The 23011-nt window shown below is 37.8% G+C and overlaps 1 protein-coding gene across 2 annotated transcripts in view; it reads right to left on the reverse strand.

The window, feature by feature from the left end:
• Positions 1–490: 490 nt before the first annotated feature.
• ipo8 (importin 8) overlaps positions 491–23011 on the reverse strand; it is a 49103-nt gene continuing 26582 nt past the window's right edge. For both annotated transcript variants that reach the window (XM_084710723.1, XM_084710724.1), the window contains exons 18-25: positions 21753–21878; positions 19822–19919; positions 19619–19714; positions 15594–15814; positions 10440–10645; positions 6469–6690; positions 3804–3933; positions 491–1358 (exon numbers count right to left, since the gene is read on the reverse strand). In XM_084710723.1, coding sequence (XP_084566849.1) covers position 1358; positions 3804–3933; positions 6469–6690; positions 10440–10645; positions 15594–15814; positions 19619–19714; positions 19822–19919; positions 21753–21878 — 1100 coding nt within the window. In that variant the 3' untranslated portion in view covers positions 491–1357. The remainder of the gene's footprint in view (positions 1359–3803; positions 3934–6468; positions 6691–10439; positions 10646–15593; positions 15815–19618; positions 19715–19821; positions 19920–21752; positions 21879–23011) is intronic.

Raw genomic sequence — 23011 nt, forward strand, 5'->3', positions numbered from 1 at the left:
AAAAAAATCTTGTTTTTCTGAAATAACAAAATACATTTTCATGTGAAAAAAAATCTGCTGTTTTTCTGAATTAACAAGATAAGGCTTAATGGAAAAATATGCAGTTTTTCTGAACTGACAAAATACTTTTTCATGGGAAAAATCTGCTGTTTTTGTGAATTGACAACATACATTTTCATGGGGGAAAAAAAGTTCATTTGATTTTTCATGAAAACCTTTCTCAGTATTCTGAGATAATCTTGTTAATTCAGAAAACCAGCACAAAAAATGCTGTCTCAAGTGAATGTGTTACGCTTCCATATTTTTCAACAAGGTAGCATCAGTGTTCTCTACTGGTCTCACCTACTTTTACCGTCTTGCTCTCCAGTTTGCCGTCTACAGTCTGCCTGAATCTATGTGAATGCAGCATAAGCATTAACACAGCAAAGACATTGTTTAGTTAAAGTAGGAAGGAGTAAAGAAAAATAGAAGAACAAGAACAACTCAGAAAAATGTTACATGAACTTTTATGATTTTCTTAAATTAGTTCTGAAAACTGTTACAAAAACAAAATCCAGGGACAAACAGAAAGACAAAAAAAAAAAAATGCTTCTCCCAAGATCCCTCTCCCATTTTACATTTCATATGTGAGACGTCGCAGCCAGAGAACACAAGTCTTTGACCTTTGACCTCGAGCTTCTCATCCATCCACAGTCTGTATTCAAGGCACCCTGACAGAAACCGGGCTCTTCTTGCTCCTTGCAGGCCCTCGCTTCATGAGATGATAAAAAGTGTTCAGCTATAGAGAGACAAAGACAAGCGCTTACAGTACATACAAACACACACTCTGATGTGTTCTTATTTCTTACACTTTCTCTCTCTCTCTCTCTCACACACACACACACACACACACACACACACACACACACACACACACACACACAGTTACTTAGTCACAGACCAAAGGACTGCACTGTACAAGAACTTAAACGAATTCTGCTGGTCAAGGACATTTATACTTATAATGCAGACCTTTCTCTGGATTCCACACACACGTGCGCACACACACACACACACACACACACACAAACACACACACAGGCCAGCGGTCCTGTCCTGGTGATAGGAATATTCCAGTAGGGGCTCTTTACAGTGCACCAGGTCCCGTACTGATAAAATGCAGCCCCTGCTACTCCATCCAGTTGTGATGGCACCCTGGGACCTGGTTTTGGTGGGATCCATTAAAGTCTGATGTGGTCTGATCTGGACTGAGATCATTCAGGTTAGACTGAAATCCACTTCAGGTCAGGTCAGACCGGCTCCTCCTGTCATCGTCCCCCCCTCCTCTGATTCTGCAGTCCGTCAGTCTCCTCAGTGCTCTGAAAACACAACAAGCTTCAGATCAACGTGGGACTAAACAACACGGTACATCATGTTTTTAAACACTTCTGGAGTCATTCTGCTGGTGGTGCTCATTCTACGTGTTTGCTACTGAACCTGAGAAAAGAAGATTTTTATATTTGTGTGATCTACAAAAGTTTTCTCCCAAGACTGCAAGACTTCAGAATGGGGCTGAACAATTTATCAAGTTAAATTGTGATGTGGCCAAATCACAGAACCAGAACCAACTTTTTGAAAAAGAAAAAATGTGTGAAAAAACAGCATTATAATGAGGTACTGTAGTGCAGCAGAGATGACCTGGCCTTAAAATCTTTTTCTCCAGATGAAAGAAAACATGTTTGTTTGGTGCAGACCTCAATAACTATCACATCATCAATAGTTTTTTTTTTTTTTTTCAGTGAACATGAAAATTATAATGCAAAACTGGTAATTTTCACTAATCATATTGTATACCACAATCGCAATTTCAATCAAAATAACTGTGATATGACTTTTTTTTTACCAACTTGTGCAGCCCTACTTCAGAATAAAAGTCCCAATCCAGTTTTTACAATTGATTAATTTTCTGATTTAACGGTGGACATTCATTAGTACAACTGTAATTTGTGCACCATGCTTCTAGGCAATTAAATGATCATACTTAAGATTTACCTCAGAGAATAAGTCAATATTTTGGAAAACAGTACTGAACTATTTAGATTGCAACAGTGATTTCATATCTGTGTGTTAAAGGACCAGTGTGTAGGATCTAGCGGTGAGCTTGCAGGTAGCAAACACCACCTGTTCCTCTCCTCTTTCAAGGGTGTAGGAGAACCTATGGTAGGCGTGACAGGCCATATCTAGAGCCAGTGTTTGTTTTGATCGTTCTGGGCTACCGTAGAAACATGTCAACCTCGGTGAAAGAGGACCTGCTCCCTCTGTAGATATTAAGGGTTCATTCTGAGGTAACAACAATACAACAATTCTTATTATCAGGTGATAAAACACATGAAAACATACTTATGAATATTATATTAAATTTCTGTCATATTTCAATAAATCCCCCTGAATCTCACACACTGGTTCTTTAAGTACTTTAAGTTCTTTAAGTTTTTTATAGCAGTACAGAGACTGACTCAGGACACGGTTAGCTTAGCATAGCATAAAGACAAGACACAGGTGGAAACAGTGTGGTTATGAGCCAAGTTGAAAAATACACCCACCATCACCTCTAAAGCTCTAAACTTTATTTAATCTGTAAACAAACAAATGTAAAAATGTCCGTTTGCAGTTTTAGTTGGTAATGAGCTCCAACTATTGCTGAATCCACTTTTAGCTCCTGTATTCTGTGAGGTAAAATTACTGGCTTTGCCAAAGAAGTCTGGTTGCTTTGACGAGAGTCATATTTGGCTTCCATAGCAGTGGTTTTCTCCTGGAAAAGATCGCCTGAAGGCAAGATAAATTCCTTAAAATACTCTATATAGCAGTGGTTCTCAACCCTGGTCGTCATCAAGCCTCTGCAGAAGCCTGATAACAACCTGATCATGTGAATCAGGTGTGTTGGAGCAGTGAAACATCTAAAACATGCAGGGCAGTGAGCTCTGAGGACCAGGGTTGAGAAACACGGCTATACAGAAAGCTACACTTAAACTGGTATTCATTTTGTTTAGGTATCGAAAATATGTTTTGTTGCTGACCCTGTCCACAGCGGTACATTTTGCTTAGCTTCCTACACCAGTACTCCTGCTGCTTCTCCAAAGTGGGGACGTGTCCACTGCCATATATATATTTTTTATTTTATAAGTACCTCATATAACCACACCTCAAATCATTCAAACTATCCCCTTAACCTCCAGCCATGACATTGATCAGTCTCAGAGAGAACATGTTTAACTATTCCGTTAATATTATAGGCTTGCATTGTTTTAGTTACAAATATTTTGATTAATTTTTATTTCTTACCTTAAAAAGTCCTGATCTAAATGGAGGGTTTAAGGATTAAGAGTGTCATATGTTGAACACGCTGACTTGACAGTTTCTGTGAATGTGGGATTTTTGGTCAGTTAAGGTTTGTGGAGACTTTGCTTCATTCTGAAAGGCTTTGAACCAGAGCTCCTCTTGTAGTTGTTCAATGTAGGAAATAAGCAAAACATTTCTCTGGCTAACACAAAGGTTTTCTATTTCCCTCCATGTCCCTCCTGAGTCTCCACAGTCTGAATGATGTCCACTTGTCCTCATGCTTTGCTCCACAAAGTGAGTCAGAAAGTTGGAAATCTCCACTTCACACTATGAAAACTGTGACAGAACATGCCTTCAGGCTAATGTTCCAATTAAAAAACATCTTGAATTGAATGTATTGAACATTTTTTCACACCCCCTCTCCTGTGTCTGTCTCCATTTCTCTTTCCTGTCTGTATTCTACACTGGTGTGTGTTGCCTCTCACCACTGGCCCTTGGCGGCGGTGCTCCTCCTCTGCTGTGAGATGCTGTAGATCTCCTGCAGCTGTTTTTTCTGGTCGTCGCTGAGCGGAGCCGTCAAACACTGGTACCAGGCTGCATCGCTGTTCTGGACCCCTAACAAACACAGGTAGGGTCAAAGAGAAACGTTATGGTTAATAAATAAACCTAAAGTTAACAGGAAGTATCACCTCTTTTGTTATGTGCTCCAATTACAGTTGAGCAACCACAGTACTTTGATTAACTTTCTTCTTTTCCTGTAAAATCAACATATAGGATCACATCATAAGTTAGTCAGTGTTAGCAAAACACTGCCTAACTTGCAAGCTAACAATTGATGTAGATTAGCTAGTTAATTAGCCAGTGTTTTGCTAAGATTTGCTAATTTAAGATGTGAATATATGTCACTTTTACAGGTCCCTCAGCAACATCCTCTAACAATCTTCAAAATGTGGTTTTCCTTTTGTCACAGACAAGATGAGATACACACAGGGGCAGGACTTAAGAGTGGTCAATTCTGATAATTGATGAATTGTTCCAATCATTATTAAAGTAAAAATACCAAAGATTCTCTGGTGCCAGCCTTTGTGTGGAAGATTTTCTCGTGTAGGTTTTGATGATGCTAGCTGCAAGTGGCCGTGTGTCAACAGTGTAATTTCCAGTCCTCTTTTCCTCAAAGTTCAGTCTTATTCACTATTTATATAAATGATATTACCTCTTTATTGTACTATTATAATTACCATCTTTACGCAGACGACACTGTCCTTTATTCCTGTGCAGATTTTATTCATGCTGCCACTCTGAATCTACTACTGTCATTTAACTTCCTCCAAAATCACCCTCACATCAAACTGTGCAAAGACAAAATGAATGTTTTTGAATGCAGGAAATATTGACTATGATGGTGTTGAAATCTGTCCTGTTGATAACACCATCAGATAGAATAATAATCTAGTTATATGGATGGATGAAAAACTGATATGCTGTTATCAAAGCAGAGTTTGAAACTAGTTTTTTTCTAAACCTTGTTTTCCTTTGTTTACACAAACAGGAAATGTTGACATTGTTGTTCTTTATGGACTGCCATCCAGTTCCACTCTAAAACCTTTGGATGCAGTGTATCAGTCCTTGTTTGGTCTGGTTAAAACAAACTGTGGTCTGTTTGCCTAGGGGTGGGCGGTACAAACGGTATACAGTAGAAACAATATCAATTTGGGCAATGGTAGAGATTCTGACTGTACCGACCGGCGATAGCGCATGTTGATGATGTCATCAAGCTGTAGTAATCTGCAGAGTGACAGCCTCTACTCTGCATCGCGCTCTCATCCAGTGGCGCAGTGTACACCCACTCAGCTGACCATGAGTGATCTGAGTTGGGTGAGGAGTGAGAGGAAAACAGCCTGCAGAGTCAAACTCTTTACACTGTTTTAATACGGTGAATTAAGGATTTATTTTGACCAAACCAGAGCTGGTGATTGTTGGAAGAGTGGACAGACTAACAAAGAGGGTTTTGCTGAGTTCTACATGTTTTGTCGATTTTAAATTAAGTGTGTTTTCCGAGGTGTTAACAAGCCAGTTAAGCTTGTATTAGTTCGGTGGGGGGGACGATGGTATCGCCAATGGCAAATGGATGAGCTGACGATAACCGCTTGGACAATTTTAGCATATCGCCCAACTCTGATATATACAGAAGAAAATAATATATCGCAATATATATCATTATCACATATGCTTCAAATTATACCACAATATAAATTTAAGGCCATATGGCCCAGCCCTACGTTTGTCCCTGTAGGCTGGTTCATGTCAGCTGGTTTGAAAACTTTCAATCGAACTCTGGTGTGGACCAAAGAAACGGACTGAGTCCACCTGAAAAGGTGGATCTTGCTGCAGTTCCAAAAGAACTCTGGTGTGAACCACAGGACTTTATGATAGCAGGTGTGATTTCAAAAGCTAAACTGCTAATAAATCCATCTGCTGATCGTTAAATCTGTTCAGGAGATGATCATATAATTGACAGCCTTGATTAATTAAATTTATTTAAGTAACAGGCAACTACTTCAGCGCAGGTATTTTCCCTGATTAACAGGCCAAGTGCTTGTATCTATTCTATGTGTTGTGATCCCACAGTAATACAACTGTACGTCACACATGGGAAAAGTCAAGTGAAGGGCAGATGCCCTAAGATTAATTACTGAAGTGATCCATGTATCATTCCTTTATTGCTACCTCCCAGCTTTCTTTAATGATTGTAGTTGTGTTTTCTCTTATTCTGTGTCTATATCTCTGAACCACAGGAAATGAGGGCTCACCCTCAGTGTGTTTTCCTGAGATTTAAATAAACAAAATGAAGGAATGAGTAAACATTATGAGGTACTTAATGTGACAGATCTAGATGAAGGGTTTTCCAAGTTTGACACTGAGCTGAAAAATTATAGGTCATGAAAAAAGTTATCTGATTTAGATCACAAAAAATGTAATAAAAAAACTGACACTTTTTGATACTAAAAATGCATCATAAAATATGAATTTAGTGTCAGTCGTTGATAAATATAGGCATTTATGTTGTCATGTCGTGCAACAGAGACGAGAGCAGCTCTGGCAAAAACAGAGCATCGAATAAAGATAGCAGACAGAAGAATGATGACTCACGGAGGAGAGCAGAGGTGAAGAAGCGATACTCGTCCTCTCCGTTGTCGTAGTCCAGAGGCGTGCTGTACTCCTCCAGGGGTGTCCCTTCAAAGCCATCGTCATCCCAGTAGTCGTCTTCGTCTTCATCGTCGTCCTCGCCGCCCTGGCCCGGCGGCATGCTGGACTGCTGCTGCATGGCGTTACGGTTCTCGTTCACCTCGTCTTCATCACTGGGGATTTCCTCTGCACATACAGAACATAATGCATCAGGACACACTGTCATTAGGAGCCTTCATAACAGCAACCATATCTGTCCATTTTGAACTTTTGAACACATAAAGAAAAGAAACTTTCTAGACAAACACACAGAATTAAATGATACAGATATTTATCTCCTCACAGACTCCCTAGAGATAAACCTATTTGAAAATAATGATTTTAAGAGTCAAAAGATAAAGATTACAATTCAGGATAGTATCATGAACTCTTCATAGTCTTCAGAATCCAGATAACTATCATGCACCTTAGCATGTTTTGGGAGTAATGGATTACATGTAACAGGATTACATAACCTGGACACAAAGAAAAGTGACTATATTCCATTGCAGTTACTGTTAAATTAACCTGCACCTACTTTGATAATTGATTAATAGTTTTAAATAATTTTTTAATCCAAAGTTCTTTGATTTCAGCTTCTTAAATGTGAATATTTTCTGGTTTCTTTACTCCTCTCTGACAGTAAACTGGATATTTTTGAGATGTGGACACAGTTGTGGACGTCATCATGAGCTTCGATCCAGATTTTCCACCATTTTCTGAAATTTCATGGACCAAACAACTAATTGATTAATGGAGAAAATGGACAGATAACCAACAGATTAATCAATAATGAAAGTAATCATTAGCTGCAGCCCTTAAAACATTGTATTAGTCTAAACAAAAAACACTATATTTTATACTAAGGTAATCCAAAAGTAACAGAAAGTAATCAAGTTGCATTATTTTAATAACTTTAATTATGTTACTGGTTACATCTTTTAAGAGTTAATTAGTAACTGTTTCAGAATACATACTTGAAGTAGCCCTCCCAGCCCTGCACCTTACTGCCTGCTGGCGAATGTGTCTGCTGTTGTTTAGTTGTTGCAGTTCTTGTTTCTGAGGCTGCTATCCACTGTAGTGTTGGTGATGTAACACACAGCTTTCTGCAGGGATGTTTCTGAGCTTCATGTGCTGCTCGCCACACTATTGGCAGCATCTGTAAACTAGCTAAGGTGAGAGGACCTAACAGCAAAAATCAGACAAAAAAATCTGCACAATTTTAATAATAATCAAACTGCCACCACACAGCATTATGACACAGGCGTGACATTTTTTCACATATGATTGATAGATCCAACTTTGACAGATATCTCAACAAATATGTTTTGATTGACTCTCCCAAAAAAATCCATATCTGTTGGTGCAACGTCTCTGTTCATTCTCTTTCTTTTTGTGTGTTTGGCTGGTTTTTCCTGTTGCAGGTAACAATACACCTTTTGGCTGAGTGCTAGTCTGAACATGCCTGTATTGCCAAACATCATTTGGGTAAGAAACATAATGCTGTTTTCATTTTTTCTTTGTATTTTTCTATATAGTAGTTTTTTATGGTAATTGTTTTTTCTGAATGATTTTATGTGATTTATGATATATATTCAACTTTACCTCTGACGTGTTGGATTTAATATGTGCCTGTATAATAATGATCTTGATGTTCCTGGTTGTTTTTGCCCTTTCTGGTATGTTCTGTCCCCCATGTGGGAGTATCAGACAGTGTTGCCCAGGTTTGCTCTGATTGGTCCAACTTTGTGGGTAGGCTGACTCTCAATCAAGCAGATCCCAATCACCATGAGTGATGAGTGTGTTTGTGTCTGTATAATGCTTGTTCTGCTGTGTGATGGTGATTTGACACTGTCTGACCAAGATCTCTGGCTCAGTGTTGCTCAGTTAAAGTTGCTGGGAGCTATCGGTGCAGTGTGTGGATCCTTTGTTTGTCTCTTGCCTTCAGTTTGCTCTTTGATTCAGCACCTGCAGAAGTTTAGAGGATGTGTGTACCCTGTACACTCTACAACCACATGGCAACTACCACGGCTGTCTATCACAGGCTGACAGCCTTATCAGTCAAGGAATAATCCCCTCAAACTTACTTCTGCTTGAGCCACTAACAGAAAGTGCCTTTGTACTTCAAGGAAACTTTTTGAGTTGAATCATTTACAGTCACAGGTTTTTGCATCTAGTGGCCACATGTGAATCCTCCTTCAAAAAACATTTTTATTAACTTTTATTAACTTTTTTTTCGTAATCTTTCCAAATTATTTTCTTATAGATTTATTCTTTTTATGACTCTGTTCATTTTTATAACTGAAAGTAAAAAATTGGATATTTATTTATCTTTAATGTATTGTCTTCATCAATTTGTTTATTGAACGTTTGAGTGATTCATTGATTAATTTATTTGCTATTATTTAATGTAGCCAATTCTTTTCTTTGTCTTAAATTACAAACCCAATGCATGTGAAAGTTCATTCTTCATCTTGAAAACAGTTGTTTGACAAGAGATAAAATCTTAACTCAATGACTACTTGAGGATAAGGATTGAAATAAATACCATGAGTTTCCATAACTATGCAAACAGAAAAGCAAATATTTATTCATGTATAGCATTTTATTTATGCAATTCATTTAATTTGTATACTGAAAGTTTGAAAGATTCATTGATTTATTTATTTGCTATTTATTTATTATTTAAGGTAGCCAATTCTTTTCTTTGTTTTAAAATACAAACTTAACGTGCATCAAAGTTCATTCTTGACCTCGAAAACAGTCAGACAATCTATATGCAATAAATAAATAATTTTATAAAACTACTTAAATATATGAAAATGTTTATAATTATTATTTTATATTTTGTTGTTTCTTTATATTTCCACATTAATTTTCTTGTTCTTTTTCAGATTTATTCTTTTTTTATGACTCTTACACTTCAGTTTACCCTCACTGACATAACTGGTCTGGACAAAATATTAGAAACGTCTTTCAGACTAACAATATAATCTAACAGAGGTACAAACTGGCCTACACAGATTTGGAACAAGACATCATTTAAATAACTTGAATGCATTCGATCAGATTCATGTACATGATTAACTGGCAAATCAGTTTCTAATGTACATAAAGTTTACTGCAAGACACTTCTGCATTGTTTTCTTTATAGGCTGTTAGATGACATTTACTTCAAAATGGAGCCCTCATGGACTGGTTTTATGATTGATGACATGCTTTGATTGTTTCGTAAGTTTTAGTCAACTAATTGTGTGTTGAAATAAAGATCCGTGGTAACTTTGCATATGTAGGAACTCTTTCTGTAATAATAATCAGAGTGAACTTCTATGAGTTAAAAGAAATGTCTGACAATGGTGAAGAATGTTGCTCTGTTAGTTGATATTCGCTCCATCACGCTGTCCTTTCATATCCTTCCCTCATGACTGAAAGTGGATTTCAAACCTGATCACGTTCAACTTTCACTGGAAGAAAATGTAAGCTTCTCTATTAAGAATACACCATTCTGAACCATTTAATGTGGTGAAATCAATGCATTTTAAATACCAGGCCGCGGGAGAAACCCTTAGCCGGCACCGTAGCACTAAGTTAATTTATCAGTCTGCCCCACAAGCAGTAGACAAGGTTTAGGAATCTAATTCCTTTACGCTTGACTGAAGCAAACCAGAGCCGGTGGGGGTGAGAAAGTAAATGTGGTGCGGCTAATTTGAGCTCTGGGCTGAATCAAGATTCAAGTAGTGGAAGATCCGATATTGGCAAAAATGGAGAATCACATTTCATTATTGTCACTAAGCCAATTTCTTTTCTCCTCTCTGCTTTCTTTCTGTCCTCATTCATTGCGTATTAGTTCCTCCACCTCTGTCCTACATCGTGTCCTCTTTCTGATCTGTTCTCACCGTTCTGGTCTTCATCCTGCGTCCCTGCGCGGGCCAGCAGGTCGGGTTTGTTGACAAGGCGGGAGGCGTAGAGATGTTTCAGGCCAAGGAACAGGAGCAGGATGGAGGGGACGATCTGGGCAGCGACTCCCTCCAGCACCGCTGGCCGGCTGGGCAGCTCCATCAGCACGCTCAGGCCGATGATACACATCTTACGGTCATGGAGCCTGAAGAGAGGATCAGAGAATTTTATGTCTGTGTGTTCAGTACGAAGCAGGAGTCAGGACATGGTTAGCCTGGCTTTGCATAAAGACTGGAGGCAACAGGGAACAGCTAGTTTGGTCTTGTCCATCATTTAAAATCACACCTCCCTGTACCTCTAAAGTTCGCTTGTTAACATGTTGTACCTCATTTGTTTAATCTGAACACAAAAAGAAATGTAGATAATTGGAGAATGAAGAGGAGGAAGAGGAAAAGGAAGAAGAGAAAAGAGGAGACAAGTGACAACTACATGAGGGTACTTCACATAATTGATGATAATTATTTAAAAATATCTTTGAAATCATGTGTCTCTAATCCCCAAAACTTAATGCTTGAGTGAGTAGTACATCACTTCAGGGGGCACCAACTTACAACCTCTGACTCCAAGAGAAAATCACACCGCTGTTCAGTTACATGTCAGGTGACAAACCCCAGATGACTTCACACTGTGACTCCAGCAACCAGCAGGGCTGCACGTAGGCATATTTCAGACTAGTGTTAAAACTTCAGTTATCAAGGAAAAAATCAGAAAATTTATGTCCATCTAGACAATGTACAGATGGCAGTAATTTATTTTTACATGTCCATTTTCCACCGACTGCAATAGCTTACGTGAAGATACAATTCAAACCTTTTTTAAAAATTCAGTTTCCACATCTACCAGGACATCAACACAACAGAGATTTATTTTGCAAGAATTTGCAGTAGCTGTTTACACTTTAAACATTTTAATGCACCAAGGGCTCAATTTTTGATAAATAAAAAAAAAAAAGCTGCATGGTTTGTGGAGAACAGTCTGAACATGCTGTGGAGCACATTTGGTATCAATTAAGCGAAAAATATGGAAGGAGATAAATTTAATTAGTTAGAGTTTTTGAAGTAAACAGAGTGATGGACTGATTTAAAAGCTCATTTCTGTTAATTCTGCTCACTTTTGGATGGAAGTTGCAAAGTTGTAGGATATACAGATGATTTGGTATGAATTTTCAGAGTTTGAAAGTTTAGATGCCACCACCAGGACTATTAGTGTACAAGGTCAGCTGAAGAAATTTGGCATAGGAGTGGACCTGTGCAGTTTGGTGTGCACAAGGATCAGGTCTGAGAGGCTACAGTTGACATTTAGGCTAAAAACATGGTGTAAATGGCATCTTTCTGGATCAAATTTTAATGTCGCGGTTTATGGACACTTGGATTACACCACACGAGCAGTATGGAGACATTTTACATGTTACATTTTTATATTTTAAAACTGGTCACCATTCACTTCAATTGTACTGGATTTGGCTGCAACGCTGTTTTCCACTGAAGCTCCAGGAGTGTTTTGTGAACTGGAGATCTTCACCCATCCTCACATCAGCACAGGGGTGAGGAGATATTGAGTGAAATGTCATTTGTAATGATGTTATTGAATAAAAGACGTGTCAGTTGTACCTGAAGATTGAAGTGAACGTACTTTTAATGTAAAAAGCACAAACAGCTACCAGCATAGAGACAGTTTTACAGTACTGTCACACTGGACAACAAAACAAAAATAAAGTGTCTTAACAACAGAGAGTGACTGATGTCAGACATACGTCACCTGAAGACTCTATAAGTGATTTGTATATGTCAGGTTCATCCAGTTTTTTGGAGGCAGACTGACACTCATCAACCCCTATTTTTTTATGCTTGATAAAGAAGCGGATCAGTGATCAGCAATGACATGACATAATTGTTCGCCTGACCAAACAGAGGACACTTATTTCCTCTTTAACATCAGCCTCTGAAATTGCATTTTCTGCTGCTCAAATTAGAAGAGCTGATTTTACTCATAAAGGAGTATGATCAGCAGGAACAGCTTTGGGTAACAAGTGCAACAGTATCTCACTGTCAACACAACTCTGGGAAGTCAGTAGCCATGGTTCCAACAACATATATTTATGCACATTTTGATGTATCGCATTAGAAAAGATTGATGGAAAAGGAAAAGAAAAAGAAAAAAAAATCATCATTTTTGCAAAAAAGTTTTTACACTTGATTGAGGTGGTTTTTGCTCTTGTTTGAAACAGGTCTGATGTAATGAGCATTAAACTCACATGACTGATGAGATGTTTCTGCTCTGACAATCTCCTCCTGGTTCCCATGGCTCTATAATACATCAATGATGACTCCACACAGATATAATTTAATCTTCCTCGCATTAATACATGAAACTGACAGAAATGTCTGATTTCTGACCTGTTTTCTACTTTGTTTCTGCTTTTGTTTTGGCTTTTGGTCATCTTGTTGCGACCTCTCATTCTGCAGTGGTATAATGGTCTAACCTGATATGCCAGAGGTGGCAGGTGATTGGATGAACCATCTGTCTATCATGTCTAAAACGGGCTGATGTCAACTAATCAGATCAAACACTTGCTGAAGGTGTTTGGGAGAAGAGTGAAAACATCTTTTCCATGTAGAAAAGCCTTCAGTGTTGCTCTTCTTTCAATGAAGAAATTCTCTCCAGTTCTGATATAACTGATGTTATCACAGTATCTACACTAACATTTTCAGGAGCCATCATAGTTTGTTAAAGATGAGTCGCTTCTATGGACGCTTCTCGTTGTCATTGCACCTAAAACCACACCCGTAGCTGACAGCAGTCCCTCCTAAGACGCTGACTGGCTGCACCACTTTTAATGCGGACACAAACTGATAACTAAACACCTGGCAAGTTGGATTCTCGTGTGATCTTGCAAATCCAGCTGGTTTTTCCAATTGAAGAACTGCTGTCACCTACTTCTTATCTTGATGAACCAACTTCTAATAATCACATAACAGCAGTGGATGGAAACAAGCATTCATTTGCATTTACTTTTGCAGATTTACTTCAAATTTGGTTACAATTTGCCATACATTTAGAAGGAAACGCGGCCCAGCTATTATTTATCAAAAACAGAGCCACGACGTAAGTCCCCCTAAAACCACACACTGAACTTTTTACAGTTCTGTTTGTGTACAGATTAAACACACACATACACGTTCATCATCAAACTCTTAAACAAATTTTCCAAAATGTTGGACTATTCCTTTAAACACTCAAGCCCAGAGCTGGACTAAGACCAGACTCTTTGTTAAGCATCAGGTGTGCATTAGCAGCTCCAGGTCATAAGCAATTACAACCTAAACTGATGTACCTGTTTCCATTGACCCATCGTTCTCAGAGTCTGTCTTCTGATTTACCCTCAAGTCATTTTTCAAACACACAACTTTTTATCCTGTACTTTCTCTGACATCTGAGGTGACTCAAAAGGAAAACAGATTGAGTAAACATGTGCACACAGCAGGAGTAAGATAAGTGAGACTGGCCAAGATAAGATAAGACTGTTGACTAATTCAGCACTGTTTAATGGAATCACTGACTGTGATTACAACCTTGTTACAGTAATTAAAATTTAATGATTAGACTGCATGTAAATGTATATTTGAAAACACTGCTGACATTTTTCAGATTGTGTCTGCTGTTATTAAACTATGATAGCATATTAGGGCCATTCTAGGTAAAAAAAAAATAAATAAATAAAAAACAGAGCTGAGGTAGGGAGTAATATACAGGTGAAGAAAACTCAAGAATTTCTGAGATTAAAGTCACATTTTGTCAAGGAACCACATCACTTCACTTTGCCTGATTGGATCAACCTCATCACACTCTGAGAATATTCAAGTATTTTCTCATAAATTTCCAACTTTAATTTCAGAGAATATCCAAGTTTCTTTCTCATAAATTTACCACTTTAATCTCGGGGAATCTGCAGGTTTTCGTTCTTGTAAATTCACCAATTTAATCTTGGATAATATCCAAGTTTTTTTCCCCTCAGAAATATACTGCTTTAATCTCTGAGAATATCCAACCTTTTGTCTTGTTAATTTACAACTCTAATTTCAGAGAATATTCAAGTTTCTTTCTCATAAATTTACCGCTTTAATCTATGAGAGTATCCAAGCCTTTTTCTCATAAATTTACCATTGTAAGAGAATATAATGATTTTTTTTTTATCAGAAATTTATAAGTTTGATCTTGGAAATTCTGATTTCTTTTTTCTCAGAATATTACCCCTCATCCCTAACTTCATTTTTAACCTTCTAATATGTTGTCAGATTAAACTGATAATCTTTTTCCTACAAATCTTATCCTGGAGGCCCAAAGTCAACTCCACACAGAAAGGCTCTGCACACCACATCAGGTTTGACTGCAGGATCTTCTTGTTCTGAGGCAACAACACCAACCATCAATACCAACCGTACTGTGACTTTAACTTCCACTACATGGTATTACAGTCATTACCAGGAAAAATGTCATTACGGATATGCAGAGTTGGCATTATGACCATTAAAAATTCAATTTCAGATATCTACAAGTAGAATTGTGACTAGATACAATGTCACTGCAGATATCCACAAATTCATTATGGATATCTGTTGGAATATTTTTTCCTTTTTAAATTTGAAATTAAAATTATGACTTGGAACAACGGAAATCATGCATTAATATTTCCTTACTTTTCTCTTATATTTGTTCTTAAACAAAGAAGAAAGAGGAAAATATGAAAATCCTACATGTGATTCATGAAATGTGCACTGACAGCCAAGTCTGTTCTTACTCGCCTGAGTGTGGTGATGAAACGTGCCAGGAAGTTTGCAATTAGCAGCAGACTTAAGTGTCGTGTGCAAACCACAGAGGAGCCACTGAAATTTGACAGGTGATGTTAAACTCAAAGAAGAAGAAAGGAATCAGAAAGGAAATGCCACAGAAGGAGAGCAAAAAAAGAAACTTTTTGAACAGACATGGAGGAGCAGATTGGAGCATCATTGGAGTGATTTTGAGACCTGATCCACAAACTCAGCAGAAACAATCCTACCTGAACAAGGTAAAAACAAGAGAAGCCTCCCACTCACCCCAGGAAGAACTCGGTGTCGTTCATCCACTGGTTGATGAAGTGGGCGGTGATGGGCTGTGGGTTGTGTTGGAAGTGCATGTTGTCCAGAGTGTGGATGAGCAGGGCTGGGTTGTAGTACAGAGCGGCGATGGCCACCTGTAGGCACATGGTCCTCAGCTCGCTGGACTTCACCCCGCGCATCAAACGCTCCAGGACCGCCTCCACAAACAGAGGGATGCACTGCAGGTAGAAACACAGATACATCAGGCTCCTGTTACTCCTACTGTTTAGTCTTTTGTGAAAACTTTTACTCAGACCTCCAACTTCATGTTGAGATTCCATCTCTCATTTTCACATCAGTTAATTATGAGCACCACTGAAGGGTTTGTGCATGTTCTTTTGTTTGTCTTTCCAAATAAAGTGAACAGCTGGCTTTGAGATATCAACCTGCATTTACTTATATAACATCAAATAAGTAAAATAAACAACTTTGCTTTTGTTCTCTCTGCACAATGTGTTCAATTGTCAAATCAATTTTATAATATTATTTATTATATTACAGTAAAAAGGACCAAGAATCAACATGGCCATTTTATTTGCTTTTGTTTTTTTATTTGTTTTCACCTGAAAAAGATTAGGATTAGAAAGAGAGAGCAGCCACAAAGATTTATGAAGCACAGCTCAACCAGAAGCATAAATATTTCTGCATTATTATTTCCTTAAAATATAAAAATATTAATTATTTTCCTTAGAACATTAATATACAAAATAAAATCAAATAATATAAAACAAATTAAAGTATGATAAATACAACTTTTTGCACTCAAAGAAAGCTTTTTCTTAAAATATTAGAAAGGAAAAGAAAAAACATGATTAGCTGTCTTCATGAGCACCTAGTTATAGTCAAAAGTAGGAATGCATGATTAGAATGCATTCACAATGAAGCTCAGTTTAAAGTGAACTATTACACATAAAAATCTTAGTTTTTCATTGTGTTCTGTACTTTGAGCATTGACTGACAGATAAACACACACTAAAGGTAAATATTTACTGCAGGGAACCAAAGTACAATTATCTGATAATCAGCCTGATCAGCCACCAACAGTAATCAATACATGCATTATTAAACCATTAATAAAACAAATAACTAATCACAGTCAACAACAGACAACCTTGTCATACTTTCAACTTCTTCTGTACTGACCAAACATAAAAAAAATGCGTATCAGCAGTTTGAATTAAACAGAAGCTCCCTGTGATCTCTGGGGAAAATATTACATCAAACTATTCCTTACATGTCAATAAAAGCACACAACTCCAGAAACACAAGATAAAAGGTGCAATATGGTGACAGTTTTTTGTAAATTTGGGATCAATATAATCCATTTTACGTTAATGGAGTTTATCGACTCATTTACAGTATAACTCTCACAAGGTCACGTGTGATTTTGTGTCTAACCTCCAGCAAAGTTTAAGGAGGAGCTCAGGTCAGGTCAAATGAGAAGACCGATATCAGTCTCATGTCTGTGTGTTAAGTTCAAAGCGAGTCAGGACATGGTTAGCTTAGCTTAGCATAAAGACTGAATGCAGGGGGAAACAAACCCATTTGTTATTGATTATACATTATCTGTGTCCATTTGGAAATGGGCATCTTTTGGCAGTTTTGTGTCTTTATTGTGGTTGGTAATTTCATAAATTCAATTCTAGCTGGATTACAAAGTGTCTTGGCCAATGTTTTTAGATCAGTATTTAGGACACTCTCAGTGTCTTTATTACTTCTTGAGCCTTCAACTATTACTTCTCTATTGTTGTCCTACTGCTAGATTCTCCGGGACCTACATTCCAGTGCAACTTCTTTGCTTTTTTTAACATTACTGGCTAGGTGGCTGATATTACTGAAGTGGAAATGTGTCTCTTCCCCTATGCAACCTCTAATTAAGTGTACAGAATCCTCACAGGTTCAACCTCCACCCCTTCTCTAACTGTTTAAACCAGTGTTTCCCAGTCCTGGTCCTCAGAGCTCACTGCCCTGCATGTTTTAGATGTTTCCCTGCTCCAACACACCGGATTCAAATGATCAGCTCATCATCACACCTCTGCAGAAGCCTGACAACAACTTGGCTATTTGAATCTGGTGTGCTGGAGCAGGGAAACATCTAAAACTTATTGTGACCTGTATTTCTTACATTTTCTGCTGTTATAAAAACACCTCAGCTGAAGACACACTATGGATGCACGATATTAGATTTTGTGCTCTAGTTGCCGATATTCTTTTGATTTTCTTTACAAGTTTTTCCTTTTACTCCCCTCCTTTTATATATATGTGTGTATATGAGGGATGATAACAATTAATCAACGAACAAGTAATTGGTTGTTAAGAATTTGATTGATCAAGGTAAATTTAAATGAATCTACTATAAAATAAAGGGTCGAAATAAAAGAGAAATAATTTCCATGAGCATGCTCTGCAGATTATCTGATATTAAAGTATATGTGTTTAACATGTAGGACTTTATGTCTATATGTTTCATGAGTTATGTAAAATTGTTCAATCAGTTGGTGAAAATGTTCACCACTTGCCACCCTGGTGTGTGTGTGTATATATATATATATATGTGTGTGTGTGTGTGTGTGTGCATGTTAAGTATATATTCCCTTGTTTTAATATATTTAGAATCCCATTGTTTTGCATTCCTCTCCTCTGTTTATATATAATGAGAAAATCTCAGAATTAAGAGAAAAAAGTTTGAATTTGTCTTTTTTAAAAGCTGCAGATATCTTGAAAGAAAACAATGTTTTGTGGATTCTGTTCTTGTCCTGTTTTTGAGCTCCGTACTCGACACACACATGAGACTGATATCGATCTTCTCATTTCGCTCTCTGAAAGAAAGCAATTAAGTGCATTTCCCAAAATATTGAACCAGTCCTTTGACGTGGTAATCGTGGCATGGAAACATGCCCTCTCACCATTACTGATAACTCTTACAGGCAAAAATATTTGTTGAAAGTATGATGGTGGACAATAAAAACACAAAAGCAGTGATGAGAATGTTTCATCAAATGCTCTGCAGTTTGCAGGATAATGAATGTGATGACAGCAGGTGGTGAAACATGCTGCTCGCTTTATTCTTATGCAGCTGATAAGATTCATTAAATACTCCACATATGAAACGGCTGGCAGCCCTTCAGATATATGCACCTTCAAATTCTTCCACAATCTGTCATTTCTTAGGTAATATCATGCTGGCTTGTATATGTGTTAAATTAGTGATTCCCAGCCAGAGATACCAGTACCCGACAGGGTGCAGACCCAAAAGAATGTTTTTAAGATGTGTGTATTATGTGCTGTCATGTATGTTGGTGTCCTTCTGATATTCTTTTTGAGTCTTCATGCAAAGTAAATTCTCCTCGGGGCAATTAATGTTTCCTTCATAATAAGTTGAAATGGCTACAAGTAAATGTTTGAATTATCATATGAACACAGTGAGGGAAAAATTAAATACATTTTTGAGATACATCAGTAAGTATGCATGAGCAGTTTAAATAGTTAGCATAAAGTAGAGGATAAATGGGTGAAACAGCTGAAAGCAAATGGCTGAAATAATCTGAAAGTAACAGATAAATAATTGAAACTACAATTTAACAATAATAGCTAACAATAATGCATTAAATACAGTAATTAAAATAGCTAAAAGTAATAGATATATGGCTGCAATATAGTGCTATAAGTGATGGATAAATAATTGAAAAAGTAAGCATACAATAATGAATAAATACAGTAATTAAAGTAGCTAAGAGTAATGAAAATATGGCTGTAATATATTACTGAAAGTAATGGATAAATAATAGAAATACTTGACTAAGAACTTGACTAACATCAACCTAAATACTGACAGTTCAATTATATGAAAACTACTTTAATAATATCCACTTGTTTACGTGAGACAAAAAAGGTTGGGAACCACAGACTGTGTGTTAAAAGATGTCAAAACAGAACGATTCCATGAGAATGAAGGTTGTGTGGTGTGTGAGGTGCTTTCTGACCTGGTCGATGCCTCTGCCTCTGCACTGCAGGATGATGACCTCCAACAGTTTGGCAGCATGACACTCTGCATCCTCGCCCGCATCTATGGTCAGCACCTGTAGCAAGTGAGAGGTCAAAACAGTTGACCAGTCAGGACTGAGCAGCAACAGCACTGGGAGAGCAGGAGCCTGTGAGCAGCAGGTGAAGACGTTTATAGTCTGACCTTTTTGCACATGCTGTAGATGACCTCTAAGTGCTTAGGGTTGGAGAGGAGCATGTCTGTATCCACGGTAACATAGTTGTGCAAGAGAGGCATCATATCTGTAAAGCAAAGGCAGACCAACATTTGTAAATGCCATGTTTTTAAGGTATAATCTGCAACATTTTCCAAAAAAAAAAAAAAAACAATTCATAGACTCATATGACATCATCTCTTTCAATCATCACTTCTGACCCACTAGAAGTGACTAGAAGTGAAGTGTGCCTGGGATGTTTCACCTATCCGCAACGCTGACATCCTGATTGGGCTGAGAATCTCTTGGTACTTGATGATTTGATTTGATTGATTCAGAAGGCTATAATCTGATAATAAAATGAATACTGATGCATCTTAATGCATCAAGATTTTAAGATTTTAAGCCACAGGGTGCTGGTCAGATTGTGTCAGATTCCATCCGCAGCTGTTTGTGTTCACTCATCATCACCAAAACTAACACAGAGAATAGAATTAAACATGGTGCTCATGTTCCATTTAGGGGTGAGAACCTTTTTGTCCGATTTGATTCTTGACTGAATTAATCAAAAAGGGGTCACATATTTCAGTTTCTTGCTTTAGTTCCACTGAAATATTCATATTTGACATATTCATATTTCATATTTCAGTAGAATATGAAACATAACCGGCAATTTAATGGAGAGCATCATATAGTCTGTGTGAGAATAACAAAATAAGGGAGAGGCAGCGTGTCCTGCCGGTTGTTCTTAACATTATATCTCCAGCAGTGGAGAGCAGCCTCTCTGCTGCACCGTTAACTCTGGTGAAAGCCACCGATGAAAATAGATTTTTGTCATCTGTAAACTGATTCAGACTCTTCCACGTCTGCGTCATGATACATCTAACAATAAAGTTGTCCCCCACTCCTAATCCTGTTGCATTTACCAACAGCTTGGGCAAATCCCACTGACTCTATTTTTAATGTCTCCAGCTGTAGCACGCAGCTGTTTCCCACAAAAAAAGCTCTGATAAACTCACTTTACCTGCACAGCCGCAAACTGCAGAAAAAGGTGTGAGTAGCTGGTGAACAACGTGTCTAGAAGCCTGATATTTTTCTGAGGAGTTGGTGGAAACATGAGAGTGAATATTGGACTAACATTCATCAGGTGGATCCATACACGACTCAAGATGAATGCTAATGTCGCTCCGTGCCTGCTGTTTGCTAACACTTTGTATGTGATGTGTGATTATGTGTTGATGTGTGTTCACAGCTTGTTTTGCTGCTCACTAGTGGGTGACAAATTTATTAATGCAGCTTGAATTTGATCGAGATAATCATAAAATAAGATTATCATAGTTAAAACAAGGAAGTGTTTAGACTTTAGAAGAAATTAGCCTTTGAAGAAAAGACTTAAAACTCTGTGCTTCTGCAAATATTTGCATGAGGATGAACAAAAAAGTCCCTAATGCAGCTTAAATAAATATTTTAAAAGCAGAAACATTTCCTGCTGGAGAAAATCAAGCACTCAAGAGTGGAAAAGTGTTAGAAAAGCCCTCCCTGCCGTGCAGGTTCTGTCAAAGTTAATTACCCAACCAAACTAATTCATGAAATTTTAGCCAGATAAGCCAGTATTTGGCAGCTGCTGAATGTTTATGCCATCAGATTTTACTGCTGTTAGTATTATGCTATTATAATGTCACTTTTCCAGAAAACCACACAGTAGCTCCTGGCAGGATGCAAAATTAACTTTCCTGTCCACCAGCCAAATGGCTAGTGACTGTTCAATAGATTACAATTTTTTGGCTTTTTTTTTGGCTGGTGAGTGAAGCAAATGTACCTTTTCAAGAATTTGGCAGGTGGCTGGTGCTAACTTAGTGCCCTGTTTCTTAGAGTATTTAAGGTGTTAATGAGTGTGTGTGCGTTCATTTGAGAGACACACCTGTGAAGTAGTCGAAGCAGTCGTGCTGGAAGACCTCGTACAGGACGCCCAGAAGCTGCCACATCTGGGGGGAGATGGTCTGACAGGTGAGGCCAAACGCCAGCGACAGGATCTCCTCGTAGAACTCTGCGAAGGACAGGAAGAGACTGTCAATGAATTTCATGCATGCACGTTCACAACACATCATGTATAACTTCACTGAGAGTTGGATAAGTGTAATTAGAAGTGTATATATATGTGATACCTGAAGGTGACAGTAGAACATGTTGATATAGAATGTTAATACAGGAAGTACAGAGATGAACACAGCATACAATTGTGTGTACAATAAAGTAGCTAGCTTCACTAGCATGAAGTTCCAAACTTTATATCGTATTTCATCAAATAAAAGCCAGGTATCAAATAATGGCTGGGAAAAAAACAAGGGTGGATAAACTCCCGGTGGCTGTCATATCATGTTCATGGTCATGACTTTAATTTGAGAAATTCAGCGATATAATCATGCTATTTTCAACAACCTGTTGTTCTGGAGAGCTCAACTTAAGTGTTATAGTCCTATGTCAGTCACTAAGGGTGTACAGGTGCATTCAAGGGCTCCTTGAATGGTTCCAGTTTCTAAGATGGGAAGTCGTTATTCTGACTTTGGTGTCTTCAGGTGCTTTTAGGTTGTAAAGTGGAAACAACTACTGGGGGTAGAGTGCAGCCTGAACTGACTAAAAGCTATCAACCAAACCAAACCTGGCAACTAGCATAACAACATTTTCTCAGACATTAAGAGTTGTTCCAACTCGAGGGGGTATTCACAGGAATTTTCCCAGTCCAAAAATATTTTTTATGAGTATTCACACACCACATGAATGCACTATGTGTGTTTGCATCTCAGCCTTATTTTGTAGTTGCATTCAAGTGCATAAATGGCACTAGCTATATTTCAAGTGCATATGCAAAATTTGACATTAACCATGGCCCACAAAAAGTGATTGATTGGCCACCAAATATTCCATGTGGCCCACAAGTTTTTACTGTGAGCCTTAACCAAAACTTTTCATGGGAAAAATGGACAGTACAAGTGTCACGGTTAATGAAGGCTGCATTAAATTGCCTTTTCTGTATTGTTTTACATTAAGTTTACATCTAGTCCAACAAAAATACACTTTGACTACCAAATTTAGGGGCTTGGTGGTCCTTGGGGCCAGTGCCTAAAGGTATTAGTGTCTATCCCTTGCAAGTCAGTCAAATTTTCACATATTCCTACAAAT

This window comes from Lutjanus erythropterus, chromosome 22 (assembly GCF_056507025.1).
Source record: "Lutjanus erythropterus isolate fLutEry1 chromosome 22, fLutEry1.hap2, whole genome shotgun sequence".
Lineage (NCBI taxonomy): Eukaryota > Metazoa > Chordata > Actinopteri > Lutjaniformes > Lutjanidae > Lutjanus > Lutjanus erythropterus.